We start from the raw sequence: 27,633 nt of genomic DNA on the forward strand, positions 1-27,633 counted from the left end.
AAAGTGACAAGATATTCCTTCAAATTCAATCATCGTTATGTTTCCGAATAAAAACTTTATTTACCTTCGGAAGAACGATAATGCAGAGAGGTGACGAAAGGGGGCTATAATTCGCCGCGTTCTTGAACTTTTTAACAGCGTCTGATTCACCATGACACGAGGCAAACTTTCAGAGAAAGGAAATCGGAACGTTTTGTAACGCCGTCCCACGTTCCCTGGTACCATTGCCACATCGAGTCTAGTTTTAGACATTTTTGGACTGGTAACGTTGCCAGCGTGTGCACTTTAGCCCGTAAAATTTTTTTCTTGCCGTTTACGGAAGCGAGTGTTATTTTAATTACTTCCCGTTTCGAGCGCGCAGTTTTGGAGCGGCGATCGACCTGAATTCTTTTCCTCCGGTTTCTACCAAACACCGGATGAATCTCGATAGCGGAAGCTTGATTTCACTTTGGAGCGTCTCTTACGGCAAGTCGATTCTCCATTTCCAGTTATTACAGCCGTAGTGTCGCTAATAATCTTGAAACTGACGAAACGTTAGGAGATTCAATTAAAAAAAGTAATCGAGCAATTGTCGAAAATGACGATGAATCGATAAATTATAACAATTAATGAATTACCAAAATTAATTTTCTACGAAGAAGAATTATTAAAAATTTGAATTACCGAAGAGAAGAAGGTACAATGAATTCTAATAATCAAATATCGGACAGAAGATTATACCGAACTATATTTGAGACAGTATTATAATTATATTAAGACCTTGAACATCCTGGACCATAAATAGGAATTTCTTTTACATAAACACGCACTTAACTGCGTTGAATGGATATTAGTTTGCATGGGCACGAAGAGAAGTGAAACGCGTCAATCTTTGTGTTTACAATTTCGTTGTACCTTTAGGTGTGGCTAATACGTATGCAGCAAACAAGAGAATATCCTATAATGGTTTTTCCATACCATGTTACATTGCAAATGCGGTGCACGCAATGCTTCAACGATGATACCGTCGCGTAGGTCGTGTTAAAAAATTATTTTCTGGCTAGGTCGGTAATCAAGGTATGACATCGAGATATAGGAAGTGTAAGAAACTAGCAGTTCGCATCTTTAACCGTGACACAACCGACGAATCTTCTTCTTACAAATATTTAATATTAATTCGTCTTCTGTAAAAGAGAGCTGAACAAATTTAATCGAACGTTGCTACCGCCACAAATTTTTTAATATAAATCGTCTTTCGAAAAGTTATAGAGCACGATCTATCTCGATCTCAACTCAATATTAATTAAACAACGAAACCCAATCTCAGAAACCGAGTCGCCAATAATCTATCATAGTGCTTGACGCTACTGTGATCAATTAATGAAGAAACGATATTAATTTCTTGCTAGCTACTAATGACATGACATTGACGAAGAACGAACGTCGTATATCAATGATAGGAAAGCGACGAAAAATATAAAGTACAAAGAACCGCATGAGAACTTCGGTATCGGGTAACTTCATCTGATCCATTGCTTCCGCTTTTCTTCCTCGGTTGGAAGTGAGTAAGAGAAAGTAACAATCCTTTCACTCTTCAAATCGATAAAATATCCAATTTTAACGATGTTTCTGTATAAATAGGCGTCGTTATACTACATTTTATTCAAATCTTATTCCTTCCGATCTCGTCCTCGCGCGAATACAAATTTCACGTGCCTAAATTGAAGTCTATTGTATTCTCGTAATTAAATCAATTACATTTCTGAATTACATTAGGATAATATCTTTGGTTAAAACATTGATTTTAATTATACTTCATTCTAGAGGTCAAGAATAAAAATTCCTTTTAATATCTCCCGCAATAGCTATCGACGAGTGATACTCGAAAGAGAAATTTCGTTTACGCCTAAATGTGCATACATTGTAGAATTAGAACTTAAGAGATTGGTTATTAATAACGTATCGAGACATAGTTAACAAAGAAAAATTGCTGTTTTGATAGGCGTGTGACGTGCACTGCGTCGACATACGGTAGAAACTGACAGAAAGCTAGTTAAACATTCGAGATGATATTTCTGCTATGTATCGCTTCGTCAATAGGTAAATTTCAAATAAGAATATCGTTATCCGGTTACCACTAGCATCGTCGTTTCACTCGATTGCTGCATATACCTATATTATATACATAATTAAATTAGAATTTACAAGTATGTTGGAAAAAGCTTAAACGAGTATTTTACTTCGTGCTATAACATATGCAAAAAAAGAAAAAGGAAGTGAAAGCTGAAATGACACTTTCATAAAATATTCTATATTCCTTTTGTCTCAAATTGTATATTTATATCTGCTATTCTTTCTAAACTATTTTCTATAGCAAAGAAATCTTTATACTACTACTATACTACTATGCTTTATAATACTACTATACTATATAATACTATATACTACGATAAACGATACTTTCAAGTCAAAAAAGTGACTGAGATGCAAACTTAAAGTTTAGGGTGTACAATCCACCCTGTACACTTACACGACACTACGTAATACATAGTGTCACGTTCCTACTATTCCGCATAAAATACGTATTCTTCCCCATCATTAAAATTCAACCATAAGACGCCTGGCACCGTAGAATTAGATATCAACCGTATCTCTTACTCGAAGTATCCTAGCCGGATAACAGAAGATTCTGTTACATGAATTGTGTTTTCGTATGGGACGAGAGTGCAATATTCGCAAAGAGAGCAGTGAACGTTCGCACGCAAAGTGCCGCACGCAGTCCTTGTAAAATGTAAATGGATCGTGGTCACGAGTAGACATCAAACGTTGCACGTGTTTATACGCAAATATCCGCGTGGTAATACGCCGCACGTGACAGCCGGAGTTAGAATGCAAACGATCTCGCGGAATGTCGATTTCCGATCAATCATTAATGCCTTCGAACGGAAAGCCGCAAAGTAGGTTGGCAAAAATGTTTTGCGAAACAGAAAAAAAAATCGTTTTCTCGTTGTCGGACACGCGTCACACGGTTTCCTGACCTACTTCGAATCTTCAAAAGTATACGTGCAGTACGAACGAACAGAAATAGTAACGCGCAGCGGACTTCGCCTGTAGAATGCTGTGTAAATCTATAAAACTTGCGATTCCTTATTTTTAGCTTTTGGAAAATAACTTTCGAGTCTAGATCAGCTTAACTATACCATAATTCATTATCGGCAAGCAGTAAACGTAAATAATAAATCGTAAAATTACGATTGCTGTAATATGAATAGTGCACAAAACCGATTCCTCAACTGTTTTGGGACCGATATAGAATTAAAATGATAATCTTGCAAGAGATGCGTGTAAGTACAGAAAAATTTTTCCAAATATTCTTAACGCGTAAGTCAGCGACGAAAATTAGGTTTCCACATAAACGACTTAATTTGCCTTCCCTGAACAACTGAACTCCTTGCCTGAGCAAAGATTAATTAAATTACTAATTATGTTAGAATCTCCTCGATTTTGGAATCTTTCCTTAGTTTTGGAAATTTATCTTGTTGATAACTTTATCTTGTCACTAACGGAACCAAGTATCTCTATTACGATAACTTTTTGTCTGTCGTTATGTCGTAAATTAAATTATCCTAAATTCTGCGAATTATACCGTAAAAGGACTTACAAGATTTACGAAAGTATCAAAGAATCTATGAAAATAGTAATACCACGGTGTTCACATTTCGAGTTAATTCATCGGGCGAAATATTTCGCAAACTGAGTCACAAAAGGGAACAAGAAACACCGTTCGCCCATTTATTCGTTGGTGAACGGTGTACAAAAGAAACGTTAATTAGCAAAAAAACATTCTATGATGCTAATTTCAACTAAATCCGAGTAGCTGGGTTTCACTTTGTAACGCGGCGCCGTAGCACACGGTAATGTATAACGCAATGTAAACGATGCCCCAATTATAATAAGGAACGTAAGCACGTGCTAGCAGAGCCATACACGCGTTCACGCAAATTGTGATGTACTTTCACTTGGATTTCGTTGAATACACCTGGTAGATACATGGAAAGATAAGCAAGCCGCGGTTACACCTTCCGCGCTTACAAACTTTAGAAGATATTATCTTTGTGTCAGAAAACCTTACTGTTTTTTTTTGGATTTTACGTTATTTAAAATCTTCCTTCTGAATTCTCCATTCGTCTAGTTTCTGTTAGAAACGTCTTCCAGATATTTTTATATAATGGAAATCTATCCAAGTGTTGTTACTACAGATTAGACAGCTTGGTTTCAAGGATATGGATTCTTGGTTCTCGGTTGTAAGTTAGAGGTTCGAGATTCCTAAAATGACAAACAATCGTATACAACAAAATATACATATATAAATACATATATAAATATTCATGTAACTTTATAGTAAAGAGGTTCAATTATTAGAAAACAGATTAGAAATGAAACAAAGGAGTAAGGTGAAAGTGTATGCGCGTCCTAAATTTCCTTGTAAAACGTTGCGCATCATTCATAACAATCAGGGGCAATGCTAGAAAAATATCAGTGATGTAATCACTGATTGATATTTATAAATGCATCCGCCAATGATTCATATGATTTAAAAAAAACAGTTAAATGCTAATGCTGCAAAGACGAAGCGCGAGAATTTTAATCCCTTTTTATTTACTAATTCTCTTACAAGCCCTTTAAAATTTTTACATTTTTACACTGAGAATGATCATGACAAGCAATATATTTACAACAACGAATACGTATTTACGTAAGATCGTTAAAAGACAAATTTAACATGTTTCTCGATTTTCCATCTCTTTATATTATCAGCGTTATTTAAAATTGCTTAATCGATGATCGCGCACTTGCTTTGCAGTATAGACCGTTATGTTCGATCTTTATTACGGTACTTGTATTGTTATGACGAGCATTGCGATGGAATGTTGCTAGATATGTAAATTCAGTTTAAGGCAATTATTACACTGTATCGTGTACTGTACCAATGGCTATATCGTTATTATAATATCGTTATTAAACGAACTGGAATTACAACGAGCATTCGTCTGTGAATTACTGCCATCCAAATAGGGAAATTATATTTTTGTACTATGATTTTTTACAACTGAAGGGATCAAAACGAACTTTGCTCGTGTCCGTCTTTTTACATGAAAAGAAAATAATTTCAATAAGCGTATCTGTAATTCTATCGTATCGAAATTATATGCAAATATCTACAAATCATGTAGAATAAGGTTCCTATCTTGTATAGAAACAAAAGTGACTAAAGTTTAAATTAATTATAACAATAAATACAATTCAAACTTTCACCTACTGTGAATTAACATCGAAGAAATAATCTTAAACACAGGAAGTTTAGTGTGAATTTCTTTTCATTGGATGTTTAAAAAATGACGGTTTAGTGAATATTCTTTGCAAATAACAACAGAACTTTCTCTGGTATGCAACAAATATGAAAGTGACACATTTTATGGAGGAATCTGGTCGCAAATTTGTAAACGTCAGGAAATTGCTGCAAGCTTTTGCAGCTCAGTTGCTGCTCACAAATAAGTTTAACAAACTATTTAATTATTATTTAAAATGATAAACGACATTGCAGTGGCTATTATTCGTAATAAATACACTGCTCAATTAGATTATTCGATTAAAGTATTAAACCATGTTCAATTGAAGATAACGTTACCCGTTTTAAAAATACATGTCATAGATAAACGTACATTCACCGCATATAATATTTTTCAAACATTTAACAAAATTTTACTGGATAAAGCCATCTTCTAAAGTCGCAGATTTGTTTCATCCATTAAATTTTGTACGCGCTATATTTTGGATATTTTATATATTTTCATACATTATGCACATTCTGTACATTTTTGCACTTTTAAATTTCCCATAAATGCATAAAAATTTGCAGTCTATTCGTTACATTCAAAAGCAAGAAAAATGTTCGGCTTTTCTCGACGTACCATAGCAGCACCTCCATGAAAAACATTTAAACACAACTCAAGAAACCGATTGTGTGCGAATTTTCAACACAAAGGAAACCGAGGAATTACAGTAACTTACGGAAGTGTTTAAACACTTATCGAAGTAACTGCAAACCTTCTATGGATATTTAAAATTTCATTAGCACTGTAACGATATCGGATTATCATGATTATATTAGCAAAACTTGAAACAAACGTGAAGATGTACATAAAAGCTACAAGGTATATGCTGCAAGTATACGTTTCGCGGAGGTTACAAAAATATTTAAAAAATCAATTATCCATTATATGGAGAAACCGCGTTATTTAGTAGAATCGTCACTAATTCATCCTTAAATATATATCTGCAGTAAATATCTTGTAATTTCTACATAGATTTTCAGATCGGTTTCAAATTTCTCCCAATACAATCGCAACAGTGGAGTTCCAAAATCTTTTATATACAGAAATATATACATACAAGTTTTCTATTGAAAATGTTCAAATATACCGCCGGCCATAAGTGTTAGGATACTTATTGACGCTTAAAATACTTAAAATACTTAAAAAACTTACTGCTTTGCGCTACTTTCATTTTATAGTTATTGTATTCTAAATCTGTTATCTCATTTAAACCATACACGAGTCCTATAAAATAAAATACGAAATATGAGATAAAATAAAATTTCTTAGAATTTTCCAACAAGTATAACCAGTAGGTATTTTAAAATACTTATCGTCGACGGTGTACATGAGCCACTGTACACGACTTCTCAAACCAGGAAACGAGCGTATAGGAAACGATCTTAAAGAAGTTGATTATATAAAGGTACCTATCTACCTACCAAAAGCGAATTATCGCGTTTAAGAAACTGTTCTAAGCTTATTGTTAATTATAAGGGTGACTGAGGTATACGTTTAGGACAATGACGACCGCGGATGGGCCGAGCCGCGAGAAGAGGGTGGTTTACTCACCGATGGTGCGTCGTTGACGACGTCGACGTTGATTAGAGACGATCAATGTGAGAACTCGTTGGCGTCGCGATGCACGCCGTTCAACATTCCTTTCAGCTTGCCTTGGAGTAACTGGACGCCAAAGCGGTTTCCCTCTCTCGAATCGCATCGACTTCTTTACATTCTACTCCAGCCTCGATCATGGCTTTCACTTCATCCGTCGAGGAAATGGTGAACCATGATCTCGCGGCGACGTTCGCACGCGACGTTGTTGGTCCAGCGACGACGAGACCGCGCAGCTCCGACGAATCTGGATAGAACATGATCCGCGTAACGCTTCGCTTTTATGGGGACTGAGATGCATTTCTAATTACATGCTAGTAGACGACGAGGACTGTGAAAGACGAAAGTAGTCGGACGAGGCAACATTTTCTGCAATCTTGTAAAAAGTAATCGGATCGCGAGGAAGATTATACAGATGGAAATCTTTTGAATTTTAATATCCTTTCGACCTCGTGAAAGACAATTCTGAAAGATTTCAATTGTACTTTAAATCCGATATATTCTCATCTATTATGGCATGAGAAAGGAAAATTAATGGGAATCTTTTTTACAATTTTATGAAGAGTAATTGGATTGCCAAGAAGATTATCTGGTTGCAAATCTTTTGAATTTTAATATTTTTTAATCTCCTCAAAGACAATTCGAAAATGTTTAAACTACTCTAAATCTGATATATTCTCTCTCTCCGTCTCTCCTCTCCCTCGCCCTCTTTCGCTCAGCTATTACAAAATGAAAAAGAGGAATTAGGAATTGAAACTGTGTTCAGATGAAACATAAATATATGTATAACATATATAAATGACAATTGTATTTATCATATAACAGATGCTTTAATGAATGCCCGACGTTCGGAAAGATTTATAACGATACGATAAATAATAGTAATAATAACGATGATTGATATAGTACTTACAATAAATTATTTACCACTGAACGTTCAAAATATAAATTTCTGAATAATTTGGGAGACTAAAACGAACATCAGAAAAAAAAGAGATATTACAAACCTTGAAAATAAAAGAGAAAAGATTAATGTGATAAAATGAAAAAATAAATACAGTAATAGTAATTATATATATCGTAAATAGTAATAATATAGTACAATAATAAAATAAATGTTGACATGTGAGACATAACTCATTAATTATAAATAAAGTTTATAAAATTGTATCAGTTCATTTGATAAAATTTCTTAATATGAATTATTTAATAATTTCTGCAATTAGAGGACATTATAATCGAAGTAGCATATATTTGACACAATAAGTTTCCCTTTCAAACGCGTTTCACACATTTAGAAAATAAGCATTCTAATACAAATATTTGAAGACAAAAATCAAAGTTACTGTGTCGACATCTATGCCCATTTTCTTCTAGGAAACATTACAAAATTGTTTCAGCTGTTAATATAGAATACTTATTTAAATTGCTGAACGAACTAAATGGGATCATCTAAATATCTAACCTATGTATTATTGTATGAAAAAATTTTTCAGGACGAAGCTACATTATTTCAAAAGCCACATACAATGATGGAAATAGCATTTTCTTATCATCATTTTTTTTACAGAATTTAAAGGCCATCAATATTTTTTTTAATAAAATCGTATATTTATTTTTCGATATCCTAATAGAGTATGAAAAAACAAATTCAATGATATACCTTACCATTCCTATCATCTAATCTTGAAATATTACGTTTGATATGTACTTATGTATGTATATTCAATTATGTTCAATAGGCAGGTAGCAAAATTAAAGAATCCAAATTTTTCAGCTCTAAGACCGAATCTTTTAACTCTTGAAAACTCGAATGACAGTTTACAATCCAAAGTGTTAATTAAAATTGCTTTTATCTAAATATTCTCTCTGGTTTCATAGTTATAAACAGGCTTTTAAAATCGTCCAATCCATGGACAACGAAACATTATAACCACCTGGCGGTGAAAAGGTGAAACTAATTTCTTTATGACAAAATTAAAATATGAAATTTCTTAATTTATAAGGCGAATTCTTGAACTGCTCAAGAATGAAATTAAACCTTTAACTCCTAGAAATCAGAATATTATACCGTTTTCCTAATTAATTAAATTAAATAAGTAATTAATTTATTAAGTACAATTAGTGCAAAGTGCCCTATTTTGAGCATGATAGCACCATCTATCAATGTAAAAGTTTACTTTTTATTAGCACATACCACTGATTCATCGGTAATCAAAATAAAGAACCAGGGTGAATATTTAGATAAAAGTAATTTTAATTAATTCTTTGAATTCTAGAATATTATTTGAGCCTTCAGAAGTTAAAATCCTGTTTAGAAGCCTTGAAATTTGAATTTGAATACACTTCGGACGTCGATATCTCGATTAAATGATAATCATCAGTTATATTTTGACAACTTCATTATTTTACTTAATAAGAAGAAGAAAATTTAATTATATTCTTATTTGACATATTTTTATGTATTTCATTTTGAACATGACATGTATGAAGTTATCGATTTGTTTATAAAGCTTTCTGCACATTTATAAGTACATATGTACGTTTATCCACATCTTTTACAGAAATCTGTGTGTGTGTGTATATCTTACGATAAAATTATTTTATATTCCTGAGCATTGCACATGCACAGTACTTCAAGAAGAATTTTACTACTTGAATGTTACATGAAGTTACATATTTAGTTAGTGCACAGAACAATCTATTGACATTTAATATATAGACAAACTAAGTAAATTAATGCTATCTATTTAATTATAAAAAGATATAATTTTATTTTACTTATCAAATTCAAAGTACTCAAAAAATACTGGTCTATAAATATTCGTCTGTATATTTATTTACTTTATTTTTTAATTTAATTATTCGTAAATAGAAAATATTGTATGAAATAAAATTTTAATGTACATCTATTACATTAATTTTTTAATGTTCCTAGATAAACTGAAAATATAAAAAAGTATGCAGTAACTAAAAATGTTATTACGTAGGGAAAATATTTATGTATATGTAATAAAAGAACATACAAATGAATATAGTATGTAATAATATAAACATGCATATATTTTAAGGAAATTTATAAAATATAATTCAATATGGTTTAATATAGTTAAAAATAATGGAAGAGAAACTGAACAAGAAGAGCCACCGTAAGCAAAGACGAGCATATCATAGACTTCTTAAGGATATGGATATTAAATGCTGTGATAATCCTACACAGGTTAGTATTCATTTATGTAATTTATTCATTATAATATTAGGAATATGTTTACATTTTAATATATTACAGTACATAATGATTTGTAATGCGGGATTAGTGACTGGTTTACAAAGAAAAACATTACAAGATGTCATAGATCCATTTGTTGACTTATATGATTTAATAATGCCACTAAACAAGTCATATTGTTTTATTAAATTTTATTCAGTAGAAGTTGCTACATATGTACACAATAAAATTAATGGTAACATTAAAATTAATGGACAAAGTACACCACTGTATGCAACATTTACAGAATCAGGTATATAATTTATCTTGAAATCTGTATAGAATTTATTGTATTTTCTTATAATATTAATTATTAATTAAAATCTATACTCACCCATACAAAATATAAAGATTAAATTTTTATATTTTTAAATTATGAATTTGTTTTAGTCCCTGATTTAAATTATTGTGGGTGGTCTTCAAATCTTCCTCCTGGACTTAAACTAATAGAAAATTTTATCACTGAAAAAGAAGAAGAAATGTTATTAAGTACAATTAATTGGTCTAATGAAGGTAACAAAAATCTTGTTACTTTAATAAAAGAACATTACAAATTATCAAATTATGTAAATTTAACTGCAATATAAATCTCTTTTTCAGAATCGTCAGAATTAAAACATAGGAAAGTTAAACACTTTGGATATGAATTTCAATATAATTCAAATAAAGTAGATCCAGATAAACCTATTATACCTATACCTGAAAACTATCGATTTTTAAAAACGCTGTTCAAAAAATATCATGATGCTCCATATGAATATGATCAATTGACAATTAATCATTATTTACCTGGTCAAGGTATGTTTCACAAAGATTATCCTTTAACATACTTCATTTTTTTCAAATAAATACAATAGTAATGTTTTAAATTTTAAGGTATTCCTCCACATATTGATACACATAGTGCGTTTGAAGATAGTATATTGTCATTATCATTGGGCTCAGCTTGCATAATGGATTTTAAACGAGAAAATGAAAAAGCTGCTGTCCTTTTGCCTGCTCGCTCATTGTTAATCATGTCAGGAGAAGCCCGTTATGCCTGGTCGCATGGAATTTGTCCTAGACATACTGACATAGTAAAATCTTCAAATGGAGTGACAACTCAACCACGAGGAACAAGAGTATCGTTTACATTCCGGAAAATACACAGGGGTGATTGTTGCTGTAATTTTCCAGAATATTGCGATACTAAACAGAATAACGCTACTACTCTGATCGATAATAAAATAGCTCTAGGAATAGAAAATTCTTATGTTCATGATGTATGTATTATAAATTACCATTTATGTGCGATTGTACTTATATTTAATGAGTTATTAAATAAGTTTGCAACTTTTTTATATATAGGTTTATGATAAAATTTCAAATCATTTTGATGAAACAAGGCATAAACAATGGCCCAATGTAACCAAATTCCTTCAAACTTTAAATACAGGTGATATCTTATTAGATGTAGGATGCGGGAATGGTAAATATCTTTATCAAGCTAAAGATATATTTAAGGTGTGTATTACACATCATTTAACTTTATATAATAACAAGCATAATATAAAAACAAACCCTCTATAATATAGGTTGGATGTGATAGAAGTTACAATTTAATGAAAATTTGTCGCAGTAAAGGTTTCGAAGTATCCCTATCTGACTGTTTATATTTACCTTATAAAGACAATAGTCTGGATGCAGTAATATGTATAGCTGTAATTCATCATCTTTCGACTCATGAGCGAAGGAAACAAGCCATTTCTGAATTAACAAGAATTCTTAGGCCAAATGGAAAATGTTTAATTTATGTATGGGCAAAAGAACAAGAAAAGGATTCTATTCAAACAGCTTACTTGCGATATAATTTAAGTAAAAAGGAAGACAATATTTCACATACACAAAAATTAACAGAATATGGTATAACATTACCTGTGCATGAAAATCGTACAAAATTTGTCTGTAAGGATATGCTTGTTCCATGGAAAAGAAAAGGAGGTGGCAACTTCCTTAGATATTATCATGTGTTTGAAGAAAATGAACTATCACAATTATGTTCGGAAGTGCCGAATCTTACAATAAACAAGGTGTATTATGATCAAGGGAATTGGTGTGTAATTTTATGCAAAAAAGATCAAATAAATTAATGAAATCAATTTTTAATCAGAATCATGTTAATCATATCTTTTCACAATATTAGTAAAGAAATAATAAGTTTAAAAATATAACAAGAGTATAAGGATTATAAATGCTTTAAATGATTTTATCTTTATTGGAAAAAGAACAAAATACATGGAATATATGTTCTATACAGGGTTTTAGATATAAATAGTCCCTGATATCTAATTTTATCATTATAAACATGAATAATGCATAATTAGACAAGAAAAGTGCACTGTACAAAGCTCACTCTGCTTGACTTTTACTTGTATTGTGCTTCAATTGTGTATAACATATTTAATAGCAATATAGATTATCATCCTTTAATAATAATAATAATGTTATTATTATCTGCATCATAATTTTCAGTATTATTACTATTGATATTAATGTTATTACTTGTATTAGATATCGTTTGTAAATATATTAGCACACCTTATTCACAAAAAATTATATTCAATTTGTCAAATAAATGAAAAAGAACAGTTGGTTTCAAATGCTATTTCCAAGAATTATAACCAAATTTGATAGCACATGATTTTTCTTCAGATTTGTTGATGTCAACAGTGTACATAATATATACAACGATTGACAATACTAAACTATTAGTAAAATTGTTATACATTTTTAATTGGCGAGTGCTTGATTTAGGGCAAAGTACACTGTCCCTTCATTCTTAATAGATTGAGAAACTTATACAGGTCCAACTTCTTCTGGATCATAGTTTTTTACTCTTTTATTGTATGCAATAATTTCCTAAATAATTAGAAGTTCAAACATCTGTTAAAATTACATTTTAATATTAATAAAAATATTGAATAAGTTATTTACTCTTTCGTATCTGGCTCTATCCTCTTCTGCTATTGCCATATATTTTGATTTAGTTTGAAGATCTGTACTCATCCATAATTTACCCAGCTCTTTAGCAATATCACCAACTCCCATTTCTGGATGTAATTCTCTCATTTTTCCACGTAATTCTTGACAAAAATAGAAAAAGGCAGACCTAAAACGACACTTGTAAAAAATACATCAAACATCAATCAACATTGTAAACACATACAGTGCCCTTTTAGGCGCATCTTTGTCTCTGTATCGTTTTGTTCCTCTACGTGTTGGTCTCTCTGTTTCTTCATGACCTGTGTAATGTCTATCGTAATAATACATCTTTTTATTGCAATGCGCGCCATCTTCAAGATGGACAATCTAAAAATACAATGTAATTCCATTAACACGTGTATATATATTCTTATTACATAAATTACTACTCATTTTATATGCTTACCTCGTTTTTCACTGGGACTGCATTAATTATAAAATTCTTACTTTGAGTATTTGACCACTTTGCTTGATTGTTTGAAACACTGGACACATTTCCAGGCTTCATCACAGGTTCACCACATTCTAACAAATTAAACAAATAAACATATAAAAAGCCATAATTTAATTGTAAGTTTCTTGATGAATATCATATTTTTGTACCATTTTATTTATTTATAACAAAATTTTATTTAAATCTACATTTTATATAAATATAATACACTTTTACCTGGTGTCATATTTGTCTGACCAACAATCATCGTGTCTCTCATTCCAGAATTCAAGGAATTATCACCCGTTTTTGCAAGATAAACATTTTTTCTGTCATTTGATTCCATAACTGTATAAAATTCTTTATAATGTTTCGATCAAAAAATGAATGATTTATCCAAAGCCACAGTAATCTACAAATAACATTTTCTTTATATTTTATTGATTTGTTATTTTTAATCATTATAAAATAAAATTTGATAAAGAAATATGTAAAATATGAAATAGTAAATCAAAGTTTTAAATATATTATTTATAGTATAATTTATAAATCAAGTATCTTTTTTATTTGCATAAAAATAAGATGCAAATAAAAATACAATTCTTATACCAACTTTTTATATTATGTAGGACTAAAACATTTAAATATTTTATGATAGTGATTAGATATTAAATATTACTTACCACAAATATAGTTTACAGTAAGTATATAACAGATCGTTGTCATGTCCTTAATAAAACAGCATCATAGATGAATATTTCAAGTTCTGTAGAAATATAAAAATACACAAAATTGTTTAAAATATTATAAATTAAATTACATAAATTACATAATAATAATAAAACATAATGTTCTCTTTTGCTTTCTAATAAATTAGTTACTGATAGAACAATGTTATATGGAGAGATTTGTTTGATTTGTTATATTAATTACATGTTGCGCATAATTAATGTAAAATTTCGCAATTTGAAAAATTTTTGTTTATACAACTTTTATTGCCAAGAGAGAAAATTCAATTTTTATAAATATTGTAAATTATTATTTAAATATAAACAAATATAAACTACATTTTAAATAAATACAATTAGAATTTGTGATAAAAATTCTATTTAAATTATATGAACATCGAACTTTTTCATTATGATATAAACCGAAAAATGATATACATATACATATACATACATGCACACACGCACGCACACACACACACACATATATGTAGATGTATATATCAAATACCTTGTAGAGAAACGAAATATTTTCAAATATGAGATGAATAAATATATGATTATCAAAAAATAACTGAGAAAATAATGAAATACTCAAATATATTAAAAATATATAAGTAACGAAAGAGGCGAATGTAACAGATATTTACCTACAGATGACGTACAAAGGCAATCGCTACTACAACAACACAATATAAAAGCTATCTTACGACGATACACAACTTGAAAGAATGAAAAAGTAGCGAACGGAATATAGCTAGATACGTGATGTAGATGGTAATCAAACTTACCGATAATAACTGAAAGTAAACGTTACAAAAGGGCTCGGGAAAGGTAATTATAGGCAACGCGAAATGTAACTTATTAAGCATCCATTCCACAGATCGGCCCTATCTATACGTATCTATCCGTACGTATCACGCGTACCGTGATCAGCATTATATACGAAACGCGTATGATATCTAAATACAACTTTTACCAAACACACAGATTGAAATTTCTTGAAATTCGGGATATTCACGAATACGATATTCGCCAGTTATTGAACCATAGAATTCAGATTATTGACGACAAGACTCAACGTTAAAAACAGATCGTATAAACCAAGCTGATTGAAGCAGATATGACCGGGCATGGCCACTTGTGTGGTGTATATATACATATATAATACGCGCGAGCGCGTGCACTAATACATACATTTTTTAATACTATTTATTTTTACAAGACTTTAAACCTATTACCTTATTGTTAAACGTTTCGTTGTTCTATTTCGGCTTCTATTTCTAAAATCATGTTACAATTTCGAAGGAATTGAGAACAACAATTCTTTAATAAAGGAAGTATTAAGGGAAGTTCATACGTCGGACGATGATGTCAAATGTCATCAATACATATATTTTTTGACGATATCGATTGGAATAAAGTATGTACGGGAACAAACATTAACTTAATGTATACTTTTTCTATATCGTTCTTAAATATTATAAAACGTCATTCGCATGATTAAACATTGGTTTAATTCTCGTTTAGAAAAATGTGCAAACTATATAAAATAAGATAAGTGTTGATAATTACATTCAATTTTTAAATATGTTTATAATAGATAGATATTTTCTGTATATAAACATTTTAAAAATGAAGTATACTTTCTATAATTAATTTAAAAAAATCTGTCACATGTAAATGGGTTTAATGTTTAGAGAAATTGGAATATAACTAACTTTTTAAAATTCATTTTTAATATCTTTCACGACTTAATAATAACATAAATTAATATCAACAAGCTCTTCAAAATTATCCTCTTATCATAATCTTGGTTTTAGAGCGACTACCTCGAAAATAGAATATCGAAATGCATGGATGCTATCATATAAAGCATCGATAGTAAAAAGTAGTTTGGGATAGTATTTAAAAATATTTACTTATTTTTTATTTGCAACTATTAATGGAAGAAAAATTAATTTATGTTACACGCACATTAATTAATCATAAATATAATTTGACGATGATAAGATAGTAAAATATAAAACTTATATGATAAATATGTAATATCGTTGATTTAAGGTTATATTTTTGTTCAACATTTTACACGTGTTTGATGGGTAAATAAATATTTTAAATCATGAAGGAAGTTCTGCTAACGAATTGTGAAAAGAACTTTGTAAATAAATCAGTGGAACAAGGCACAGTATGTATTTTTTAATATCTTATTGTATGTAAAAGTTTAAAATTGGTTAAAATGTGTTTTAGCGATTGGATGGCAGATGTTTATTTGAAGCACGACCTGCTAAAATTTATTTTGCATCCAATTGGGGTAGTTGTATGGTTTTGCTTGGTCAAACTAGGTAAGAACAAACTCAATAATGTAATATTTACTTAAAAGTATTATAGATAATATTAATATAATTTATTTCTTTGAATGTGTACAAATAAGAATATTTTTATATTAATATTATCTATAAATATTAGATACCTATAAATTTATGTATTTAATTTATATATAAGATGTTTTATGATATTGTAAAGTAATAATTTTATTATAGAGTTATAGCACAAGTAACATGTGATATTCAACAACCTAAGACTTCTCGTCCTAATGAAGGAATGCTACATATAAATGTTGAACTTAATCCAATGGCTGCACAGCATTTTGATGGTGGTAGACAATCTGAGATTTCAGTATTGATTAGCAGACAACTTGAAAAATGTTATCAAGATTCTAAATGTATAGATTTAGAATCTTTATGTATCATAGCTGATAAACAAGTAAGGAATATCGTCTTAAACACTTTGAACTTTTAATTACCTGAAATTAATCAAGATGTTAGTAGTAATTGTAACAGGATATATAAGAGTTAACAGTTATATGACAAATTCTATACATATTCGCATAAAATATTATTTTAATTACGTTTTATATTTGGATATTAATATGACATGAGATATTTTTTAATTAATACAGGTGTGGAATTTAAGGGTTGATGTTAACGTTATTAATCATGATGGAAATTTAATCGATTGTGCTTCCATTGCAACATTAGCTGCTCTCTCACATTTCCATAGGCCTGATGTAACTTCAAATGGTGAAGATATTATAGTTCATCCATTTTCTGAAAAAGACCCTTTACCTTTAACATTATATCATTATCCAGTGTGTGTCTCTTTTATAACATTTGAAAGGTTAATTATTTAAATTGTGTAATTATTTTAAATAACCCGTTCCAATTAATAAAATTTGTTATAAAATTATATCTTCTTAGTGGAAGTACAGTTATGGATCCAACATATTTAGAAGAAAGAGTTGGTGTAGCTCAACTTACTCTTGGTATTAATTCGTATAGAGAACTTTGTAGTTTACATTTTAATTATTTGACAAAAACTATGACTGTTGAAGACGTGATATCAGCAGTTTCTAATTATGCAACAAATTATGCTGTTCAATTAGTACAACAAATAAAAGAAGCAGTAAATTATGATGTAGAAACAAGGTAAAACTTTCATTTTTTAGTTATTTTATATCTTTTATTTCCCATATTAGATTATTTTCATTTTATAAATATATGTTTAGGTACAAGAAAGATAATCGTAATGTAAATCGCTTTAAAGAGTGCATAATTACAAAGAAGTTGACAACTATGAATAGTGAATGTATCAGTATTAAACTGCGTAAATGGGGTGAAATAGAAAAAATGGAATCTACTGGTAAATAATTCATTGATCATAACAGTATAGTGCAAAAGCAATGATACTAAACAACCATCTATTGTAATCTTACATACATTTGTATTTACTTTTGTTTTTAAGTTGACAGAGAGAAAGAGGAAGAAGATGAAAAGTGTACGATTATAAAGCCTGGAAAAGGTTCTGCTGAGTTAATAACAAATACAGTAAATATCTATTCACTTAAAAGGTTACATTACAATTTAATATGGCTAATGTAATCAACATTTTAAAACTATTTCCATAGGGTATGTCATTTGGCGAAGGTGGACCTAATACATGGAATTTATCAGAATCCTCAGAAGAAGAAACAAACGATGTTGAAATTACTGCGGAGATAAAGAAAGAAGAAAATAAAATAGAAGATATAGGTATTTTACATAATTCATTTTTATGTATAACATTTTTGATAAATGGTTTATAAATAATTAATCGAACAATTATTGTTTTAGAATTAAGTGGAGACAGTGAAGAAGAAGCTATCGAAATGTTAGAAGTAAAGGATTTAATGTAATAAATGAATACATAACAAATCAAAATTATATAAAAGTATAATTTAATCATTGTTTTATCTACTTATTATTAAATAGTATTTTTTTCAAATGACAAAGAAAATAAAAATGAATGGTATAAATAAGCAACATTTTATTATGTATTGTTATATTTCTAATATATATATTTTTTATACATAGCTCTTATAAAATACCTATGCCTATTAACAAGTAAAAATCCATACATATATTTTTGATCTTACTAATAAAATGTTATTACAGTAACAAAACTCATGAAATGAGGCCTAGGCTATGTCGTATCATTACTTAAACCATTCTTTTGATCCAATTTGTTGGCATTGGTTTTTACTGTGTAAATGAAAAAGCTTAATGCTTCTTTTTCAATTACAGGGATGGTCTTAAAATGCTTCATAAGAGTCTGGAAGGAAACAATATACATATTATAATATTTTAAATATTTTATATAAATTATTACAAGTACAATGAGTAGACATTCTCAAAAACATAATAATTTTTGTTTAAAATATATATTTTTGTTTAATACATACATCAGCTAATTGAGCTTTATTTAAACCTGGACGTGTAGAAACTTTATAATGCCTTTTATATCGCCTTAGTGTACCGACTTGTAATTGGAAAAGATCAACTTCAGGAAGATCATTATCTGTTTCACCTGAATCTTCTTCTGAATCCTTGCGTCTACGCTGCTGTTGTTGCTTAGATCTTGCACATTGTATCACTTGTTTATGATAATCACAAATATATATATGACGTGCCTAATGATAGATAAGATATATAATGACATGTTATTATCACTTAATCATTTATAACTACTTTTGATATTTAAAAATTTTTCTTTAAATGTACTATTCATAAAAGATTACAAAAGATTAAAAAAATATTAATAAAATATAAATACAAGATACAGTATTTATAAAAATACTGAGACTACTATTTTTTTACTTTTTAAATTGTATGTATGACTTAGACTGCACATATTATTAGCACTTAAGAAAATTAATAGTAATATAGACGAATCATAACTGGTATATAAATTTACTTCCAAGACTTGTACCAGCATGACATTGTGACATGCTCAATAACTTTAATTTTTTATAAAGAATCTTAAAAAGAAAACTAAAATAATGCTATTTTACAAAAATAATGACTAAATCTTTCATGAATGACACATAACATCCAAAATTATAGAAAAGAAATCTTAAAATAAACTTAAAAGAAAATGACAAGTATATGTATTGTAACATAATTTGTAGTCATTAATCTTACCACTGGATCAAGATTAAGTTTTAATCGTCGTTGAGTTACAGTTTTTTGAATACGTTTGCTATAAGAAGCGTTGCCAGCTGGTCGAGTGCATCGTTCACCCTCATCTACAAGGCAACAAATTTGATCAGCAGCTCCTCTGGAATCTTCTTCACCGGTACTGAATCCATTCATTTTTTTTTATTCTTAACATCAACTAAATCAGTATGAAGAGTATTTAGAACTTTAACAACCTCGAGATTTTTTGGTGTACGTGTTTTGCGTCAAAAAACGGCGTGTCTGAGAGTAAAATATACTCGGCGATGCCTATTTTTCACAGTCATAATTTCCCGTTCAATTTCATTTGTTATCGATAGCTTTTCAAAGAAACTTATTCTTCAGTTGCCGGTATAAAAAGAATTTTATTTAATGTAACGATTCAAGCTCACAAATCGATAATTTAAATAGTAGAGTTTGCGTATTACGAAGACATCAATGTTAAACGATGTCGTATAATGTTTCACTTTCTTTCTCTCAAACAATTTAACATACGAAATATTTAAACGTATCTGTTACTGCAAATGCTTTGAAAATTTTGTTAGAAGACAAACATTTGACACCACACTTCCTCGCAATACGTCTATGTTTCTACAGAATTCTTTAAAATCCTATGTTACAGCACTTCACCGCGTTTTATTATTTACACATCTACATTGATTCATATGATACTACGTGAACTGAAGATACATATGTGCATGCATGTATAATATAAATATATAAATGGATATACATATACATGGACGACAAGGTTTAGCTTTAAGAAATTCCTATACAGCAAAAATCAGTTTTACCAACTATAAATTTTGTCATTGGCTCAAAATGAACAACTTGTAATTAATCATATAAATGTATATATTTCATAATCCGTATAGTATTTTATCAATATTTTATATTTTGCATTGTTATTATTACTTCTTGTTTGTTTTGAATTCATTTAGCTTTTCTATCAAATTCATATTTACTAAAAATATTTTCCAAAATAAATCATACGTTTATAGTCTGTGGGATAAGAAGAAAAGATAAAGATAACAAAAAGCAATATCTAATAAAAAAAATTATAAAGTTTTTGATTTGGAAAACTAGTTTCTTTTCTTTCACATGTTGCATGTTTATTATATATATATATGCATGTATGTATGAATAAAGCTAATAAATATATCTATTATAAGATATTCTCTCTGCTATTATACATATATGATTTATGTCATATTCTCAATATAAAACATATTTTGTGAACAAATTAATATATTTTTTGAAAAATCGTAATTGTTATAGAAAAGATATCAGTAGGATTTATATATATAATAAAATATAAATTACATATAGCGTATAACTTCTAACTCATTTGTATAATTTTATATTTTAAATTCGTAGTTTAACATACATATTTGCAAAAATTTATTATAGTATTTCAATTCTTTCTTTACTGTAAATTCGTAAATGTATTATGGTTAATAAAAACGGATTTATAAATATTATATTTCATATAATACTAATAAGTATAATATGTGCAATACAAATTTTTATAAATAGCTGTTTATTTATAATAAAAACTGTGTGCAGTTATTTTTTTATGTTAAAGATTATTACATATATGTATTTCAGAATATTTAATAAAACAACTATATCATTTATTTTTTATTACTTAAACATATTTATCTCCATAGTACAAAATAATTCATTAAATTAAAGAAAGATATTATATATATGTATACACATATATAAAACACACATATATGTGTGTATATATATATATATATATATGCATGAATACTTTATGCATCATGTTGGCGGTACTGCAATTTGCGCCTCAACATTTAGCTTTCGGAATCTAGCGCCATCTACAATAATAATAAATTCTAACCTTAATGATTTAAACTATTTATTTGTCTAAAGGTATTATTATTCTAGTCAAACATAGTAAATACGTTTTATTGCTAAACATACGTTTATTCAATAGGATAGAAAACGATATTGTTTACTGTGAAGCGAATGATATTGTGTAGGCAGTTTTCCATGCATGATTTTTCGCGCCCTTTCCACCAGCAGACATTTTATTGGGGGGGGCAAAAAGAAACGCTTCAAAACATAAAAGGTTGATGCTGATTGGCTTACTTTTTGCGGCTTATCTGAAATAAGCCAATAGTAATACAGATTTTCCCCATACACTTTCATATGCCGCACAAGTGGCGTGGGGTCGCGATATTCGAAGCTGAGAATCCTTTTAGCTGTAGAGGACCGTTCAGGTAAGAAAAATCCAAATATTTTTCTTTTTGAGTGTTGACAGATTTTGGCGACCAACAATTGATCAATAGGCTATCATCATAGTATGATAAGCGTAATACGAGCTATTATTTAGTGAAGTGCTACTGTGTTGCGTACTGTGCATATACCTTTTATTTCTACACAGCCGTCATAGCAAATGGCTGCCCAGAGATGTGTTTAGCAGGAAGGTTCTCGTATACTTTGTTATCATTATGTATAAATACGTGAAGGAATTTCATGTGACAGTTTTCACTGTCGTGAAAACGTGGATATTCTAGATTCATAATGTAAAATGTCGGCGTGGCCTGTGTCACGAGTGTTTCGTCATAAATCATCCGTCAAGGCTATAGCCCGCGTACGATCAGTCTCTGTTTGGCTACTTGCGCCATGCATTGGCATATATGGGATCTTGCACTATAGTACTCGTCATAGTTTTATAACGATTAATTTCCCGTTTAATCCTTAAATTATAGCAGCGAGCACGATGCAATTGGAAAATGTGTAAAAAATGAGAGGGACTTTTAGTCATTAGTTTGTTATCCATAACGTGGTTTATAATATATTATATTGCTTTTGATTTCCCGCTCACATCCAATTCTCTGGTCTCTTAAAATTATATGTGCATAATCGACAATGGCATATTTACGTCCTATTTTATTCACTTTTATAGAATAATATGAATGTAGTTGAGTTAAAGAAAATCATTTTTACGATTTGTGTTAAACGAATCAATGAATAGTAAAACGAGAAAGAACGAGCGTTATGCACAGTATGTTTACACGTAAGCGTCTCTTAAGCGTCTGTTTTTACTGTCTGCGCCATATCATCAACGAAACGTACTATACAAGGCGCCAAAATAATTTTTACTTTCTTTCTTCGGCTGTTATTGCATTTTTACATTATAGCATATAATATTTTTGGTCAGTTCCTAAAATTTGTCGACGTTATTGTTCTTTTATATGTCTAATATAAATAAAACACCAGATCATTTTATATTGAAATATGTGGTTGATTATATATAAAATGGTGGGAATATAATCAATGTACGGAAGACATGTTTGCAATACGCAAACGTCACTGTACTTGTTGTGTGTGCGTAATATGAGCTTACATGTAGTCCGGTAGAGATGTATACGTGATATTATACTTATTCGTCTCTTTTGCTTATACTCACAACACGTTATCAAATCACAACTTTTTTTTCTTAAAGATATATATTTTTTACATGTATTAATATGTGCTCTTGGATACTACAATTATTGTTTATTGGATTGGAATGTCTGGAATTTCTACAATAACAATATTACTAATTCTTCAATACTATATGTCATATCTATATTTACACACCTGATAGAAAATTATCAATGACTCACCTATTTATATAAAAATAATTTTTAAATTTGTATTAGATATTTAATTTTTTAATTTTAATTGTATTTATTTGATTTGTTGAAACCAATATAAATATTTTGCATCTAATTTATATACAAAATTTTCAAATTATGAAATATTTAAATTATAAGAAAAAGTCTATATTTTAAGTACATTTTTTAAACATTTTCTTAATATATGATACAGCCATTCTGACTTTTTTTATCAAAGTTCTAATATGAAATGCATTGATAATTCCATCGGACCATAATCGTTCTCTCTGTACTCCAAACGATGAACCGGAGATAAGATTTTGATTTATAAATCGTGCCCGTTTAGTACACAAAATATTTTCGATGCTGTTTGATATTAAATTAATGAACTATTTTATAGCTTTAATTTGAACATCCTTTTTCTCTTTTAAATCATTTTGTGCAATAATTACAGTATGTATATTACTACCATATTCAAAAACATAAAATAAGATCCAAAATTAGAAAACATTTATTGAATATTCAATGCTATACTGAATATTCAATTAATTGCAATTTTTTGCATATTTTTGAAATTAATGTTACACTATCCAAAAAACGCGATAAATTTGCTTATACAAAATGCACCTGACACATAGCATGTAATGTTATGAAATCAGGAGTAAACCAGTTATTCGATTTTATGTATATTCGACGTAGTCATATTATACGTAGATACTGTGGACAGTATAATATTACCACCATCCACATAAATCATCATCTTTTATAATACGGATACATTTATTATTGAGCCAGTATTAAAGAATACTAATGGATCAATGTCGGGACAATGTGAAAACTAATTATGAGTAGATTATACTGTGTACTATGTTCTCAATATAGCTCGTATTTATTTGTATTACAAAAAGGTATCGGACATTAATTTTTCGATATAGTCTTTAGTCATTTGTTTAAAAAGATATCAAGAAAAAACGAAAAGAATAAACTAAACATGTTAGTGCACATAATTTTATGAGTTACTAATTAACAGAAATGTAACAGAAAAAACATAACTTGCATTCCTGATAGCAATTTTTTATCTGTATTGTTTACAAAACAAGAATTTATATGAATATAAAAATGAAATATGTGCGCAAAGTTGAAAGTTTCAATATTATAACTAAACATAATATAAGCTACAAGCACGAAAAATAATTGAATATTTCAGTAATTGATACAAATATGTATATATATATGTATGTATATATTGACATAAATTAACAATAATTTATTAATGTCATTAACTTGTATTATTAATAATTTTTTTAATAAACAAATATATATAGACAGTATGTTTCTAGACATAGTAAAAAATAATTCACAAAATTGTTTTTTAGAAATTGAGAATAAGTTCAAAATATATTTTCACTGATCTTCAGAGTTCAGAGTTTTCCATAACGTTCTTCACTAGTTATTTAATATTATATAATTCGTTTATTTATTAATTATAATGTTGCTACAATTACATTTCTGATAAATGACGTTAGAGAATTATCTTATATCATTTTTTAAAATGGATAGTGTTTTTAGATCAAATTAGATAGTATAAACAAAAAAGCATCATTCAGTTTATTTTTGGGATTCTGTTATGAAATAAGAAATAGTGAAAATTATTAGTTTGCTATATATGTCAGTTTGATTTTATATATTTAATTTTATCGCTGTTATTCTATTATTTTCTTACACTTATACGATGTCTGTATGATATAAAGTATTACTCCGCGACAGGGTATCTCTACATGTTACGTGTATTAATAATCGATTATCGAGTATCAACATTTAACCAATGTTTATATGCTATAAAACTTCTGTGTGGCTGCTATTTATACTCTGCTTACGTGGTTAAAGTTATATAAATTTTACATAAAATTTTGTGCAAAACAAAGTGTTATCAAATTAAACAGTTATGTTATATGTTGTATGAGAATAAAAATAAAAACAAAGTATAAACACTAAAGAATTTACGTGACCAGTAAGGTAATAGCATGATTTTGAATTTAAAAATAGATTTTGGAGGAGTAGTAATAGCAGTTGGACATAGAGCTTTGGACGAATTTATTTAATTATTTATTCTATTATATTATTAATTATTATTTATTATTTTATATTATTTTATTTTAATTATTTATTTAATTATAACGAATAAAAAACTTAATTTACGAGCGCTTTGTAGATGAAATATTGTTATCTTTTGTTTTCCGTTTACATTTATGTAGGGGTATTTTAATAATATGTGGTATTTATTTCAAAAACTTAGTAAATACAACATACATGATTATATACATTTCACTTTACAATTAGAAATTTTACCTATATAATATTTATAGTCTTGCATTTTTCGGAAAAGCAGATAATTTTTCATGTTTGGAAGAATCGAATAATATTCGAGTCTGGTCAATTGTATAAAAATGTTATGAACAGATAAGAAACTTTTATTCTACATGCATTCCTATGACGTCAAACAAATCTCTATCTTGAAAAGGTTAATCCTTTCATTTGAATGGGAGCATCTTATATAAAAGTTAGTAAAACATAATTTTCAGTTCCTAGATATAAACTTTTAAAACAATTCTATATACTGCAATAAGAAACTATAACATATTTTGTTTATTTGTGTAATGTTCAAGAACAAATATTTAGAGCAAATAAAAATATAGGGAAGGTTCATTTGATTATTTCTTTTTTTAACGAGTCGATAAATTTTACGTACTTCATGTTAATAAATTTTGCTGTTTCGAAACACACTATCTTTGCTACATCGTAATTATTATACTGCTATAAGACATACTTTCATATTCTCGTGGACCATTGACCCACATAAGAGTTCCTGATACTTCCTAATTGATGGTGTACATCTGTTCGAAGATTGTAGTTTTAAAGTAACTTAATATTTTAACTGTTCCAGAGCATTATCATTCTGCAATAAAAAATTTTTAACAGAAATATCAATTACTCGCTGATAATATTTTATATATTTTCATAGTCGCTTGTATTTGAAAATATTTTTAATGAAACTACTTATAACATCAATAGCTTGAATTATATATAATTCACTATTTAATTTTCCAATATAGAGAAGAGTAGTTATGTTATAGGAATAGTTAACACAATAATTTAGAATTATACAATTGATTATTACATTATATACAGTATGATTTAGAAATATGAATGATAAAATTCGAATAATAAGGATGTTATTGATTTGTTAATTTTGAAAGAAAATTATCTATCTCCAGAGAAGAATTTTCTAACATATTTTATTTCCGTTTATTTTCGAACAAATACTATACATAGGAATATGTAAGTATTTGTTTACGGTTTCTTCTTTTACACCGATTTCAAATTTTTTTTTTGGTTACCTGCTTGACCAGTTTTTATTTCGGCAATTCCAAGGTATTACTGAAGCCAGGTATGCGAAGCTAGAAAAATGTTTACGGTAATTGCTAGAACTAATTGAACCCTACCTTCATGTCGTCAAAACGTTTACCTGCTGATGAATAGCATGGAAATAAATTTTCTCCTATACTTATCTATACCCAAAATATTTAGAAATTTTAAAGTATTGTAAATTTTAAATTTTGAAGTAATTGCATTAATATTTATTTATTATTATTCACAGAAAATGTACATTTCACTCTACTTATAAATCAAACCAAGTTAAAATAAAAATTATTATAGTCAGAACTAAATATACTGAAATATTATTTTAAATAATGCTTCACAGAATTTTACTTACAACAGTTTTACTTAAGTAATTTGGAATTAAATACAGATATCTTTAATTCGTATATTATATTTCTCAATCATTTTCCTTATTAAATTAATGATGTGCTTCATTATTAACACTGAAGTATTTTAGATTTTCCAATAATAGTTTTATATTTACAAAGGTCTTATTTTGATTAGTAGTATTTCATATTCATATGAATACGTATGATAACAGTGTTGAATATGTACTGATTAAAATCATAGCAAGAAAAATTATACTTGTG

At 28.7% G+C, this 27,633-nt stretch overlaps 5 protein-coding genes across 13 annotated transcripts in view; 2 read left to right on the forward strand and 3 right to left on the reverse strand.

Annotated features, from left to right (window-relative positions):
* The window catches only part of LOC126865073 (uncharacterized), a 33,104-nt gene extending 25,906 nt beyond the window's left edge, over positions 1–7,198 (reverse strand). Inside the window, exon 1 of the mRNA XM_050617160.1 lies at positions 6,927–7,198. The gene's annotated coding sequence lies outside the window, so the exon portion shown is untranslated. The remainder of the gene's footprint in view (positions 1–6,926) is intronic.
* Positions 7,199–9,108: 1,910 nt separating this feature from the next.
* On the forward strand, positions 9,109–12,374 carry LOC126865219 (alkylated DNA repair protein alkB homolog 8). Of its 8 annotated transcripts, none has more exons than XM_050617475.1 (9): positions 9,227–9,507; positions 9,907–10,005; positions 10,078–10,188; positions 10,258–10,489; positions 10,627–10,749; positions 10,837–11,034; positions 11,113–11,498; positions 11,584–11,739; positions 11,811–12,374. In XM_050617475.1, exons 2-9 carry the CDS (start codon positions 9,997–9,999, stop codon positions 12,363–12,365), a joined length of 1,770 nt encoding a protein of 589 aa, XP_050473432.1. In that variant the 5' UTR covers positions 9,227–9,507; positions 9,907–9,996; the 3' UTR covers positions 12,366–12,374. The 8 variants fall into 8 exon arrangements, with proteins under 8 accessions (XP_050473434.1, XP_050473436.1, XP_050473432.1 ...); XM_050617476.1 differs by having other exon boundaries at positions 9,506–9,651; XM_050617474.1 differs by lacking the exon at positions 9,227–9,507 and adding an exon at positions 9,514–9,699.
* A 93-nt stretch (positions 12,375–12,467) lies between these two features.
* On the reverse strand, positions 12,468–15,761 carry LOC126865221 (putative high mobility group protein B1-like 1). Of its 2 annotated transcripts, none has more exons than XM_050617483.1 (7): positions 15,660–15,761; positions 14,374–14,456; positions 13,928–14,102; positions 13,664–13,782; positions 13,442–13,584; positions 13,210–13,384; positions 12,468–13,134 (listed from the first exon to the last, which is right to left on the reverse strand). In XM_050617483.1, exons 3-7 carry the CDS (start codon positions 14,034–14,036, stop codon positions 13,072–13,074), a joined length of 609 nt encoding a protein of 202 aa, XP_050473440.1. In that variant the 5' UTR covers positions 14,037–14,102; positions 14,374–14,456; positions 15,660–15,761; the 3' UTR covers positions 12,468–13,071. The 2 variants fall into 2 exon arrangements, with proteins under 2 accessions (XP_050473440.1, XP_050473439.1); XM_050617482.1 differs by lacking the exon at positions 15,660–15,761 and adding an exon at positions 15,210–15,572.
* Positions 15,762–15,883: 122 nt separating this feature from the next.
* On the forward strand, positions 15,884–18,825 carry LOC126865220 (exosome complex component RRP45-like). Its single transcript, XM_050617481.1, has 9 exons — positions 15,884–16,606; positions 16,669–16,763; positions 16,962–17,184; positions 17,381–17,598; positions 17,679–17,906; positions 17,987–18,120; positions 18,223–18,305; positions 18,386–18,509; positions 18,591–18,825. The coding sequence occupies exons 1-9, from the start codon at positions 16,541–16,543 to the stop codon at positions 18,650–18,652; spliced, it is 1,233 nt and encodes a 410-aa protein (XP_050473438.1). The 5' UTR covers positions 15,884–16,540; the 3' UTR covers positions 18,653–18,825.
* On the reverse strand, positions 18,764–20,677 carry LOC126865222 (histone deacetylase complex subunit SAP30 homolog). The gene is made up of 3 exons (XM_050617484.1): positions 19,938–20,677; positions 19,199–19,426; positions 18,764–19,068 (listed from the first exon to the last, which is right to left on the reverse strand). Exons 1-3 carry the CDS (start codon positions 20,106–20,108, stop codon positions 18,940–18,942), a joined length of 528 nt encoding a protein of 175 aa, XP_050473441.1. The 5' UTR covers positions 20,109–20,677; the 3' UTR covers positions 18,764–18,939.
* Positions 20,678–27,633: the final 6,956 nt, after the last annotated feature.

The sequence above is a fragment of the Bombus huntii genome, chromosome 4, assembly GCF_024542735.1.
Source record: "Bombus huntii isolate Logan2020A chromosome 4, iyBomHunt1.1, whole genome shotgun sequence".
In the NCBI taxonomy this organism is placed as follows: domain Eukaryota; kingdom Metazoa; phylum Arthropoda; class Insecta; order Hymenoptera; family Apidae; genus Bombus; species Bombus huntii.

Coding starts and splice junctions, on each gene's coding strand:
- LOC126865220 (XM_050617481.1), top strand. CDS start 16,541: ATGAAGGAAGTTCTGCTAACGAATTGTGAAAAGAACTTTGTAAATAAA. Junction 17,599..17,678: donor TCTTTTATAACATTTGAAAG/GTTAATTATTTA, acceptor ATATCTTCTTAG/TGGAAGTACAGTTATGGATC. Junction 18,510..18,590: donor AAATAAAATAGAAGATATAG/GTATTTTACATA, acceptor TTATTGTTTTAG/AATTAAGTGGAGACAGTGAA.
- LOC126865221 (XM_050617483.1), bottom strand. CDS start 14,036: ATGGAATCAAATGACAGAAAAAATGTTTATCTTGCAAAAACGGGTGAT. Junction 13,585..13,663: donor CAGTCCCAGTGAAAAACGAG/GTAAGCATATAA, acceptor TTGTATTTTTAG/ATTGTCCATCTTGAAGATGG. Junction 13,385..13,441: donor GATGCGCCTAAAAGGGCACT/GTATGTGTTTAC, acceptor GTGTCGTTTTAG/GTCTGCCTTTTTCTATTTTT.
- LOC126865219 (XM_050617473.1), top strand. CDS start 9,628: ATGTTACATGAAGTTACATATTTA. Junction 10,189..10,257: donor GCTGTGATAATCCTACACAG/GTTAGTATTCAT, acceptor AATATATTACAG/TACATAATGATTTGTAATGC. Junction 10,490..10,626: donor TGCAACATTTACAGAATCAG/GTATATAATTTA, acceptor AATTTGTTTTAG/TCCCTGATTTAAATTATTGT.
- LOC126865222 (XM_050617484.1), bottom strand. CDS start 20,108: ATGAATGGATTCAGTACCGGTGAAGAAGATTCCAGAGGAGCTGCTGAT. Junction 19,427..19,937: donor AACTTAATCTTGATCCAGTG/GTAAGATTAATG, acceptor ATCTATCATTAG/GCACGTCATATATATATTTG. Junction 19,069..19,198: donor ATAAAGCTCAATTAGCTGAT/GTATGTATTAAA, acceptor GTTTCCTTCCAG/ACTCTTATGAAGCATTTTAA.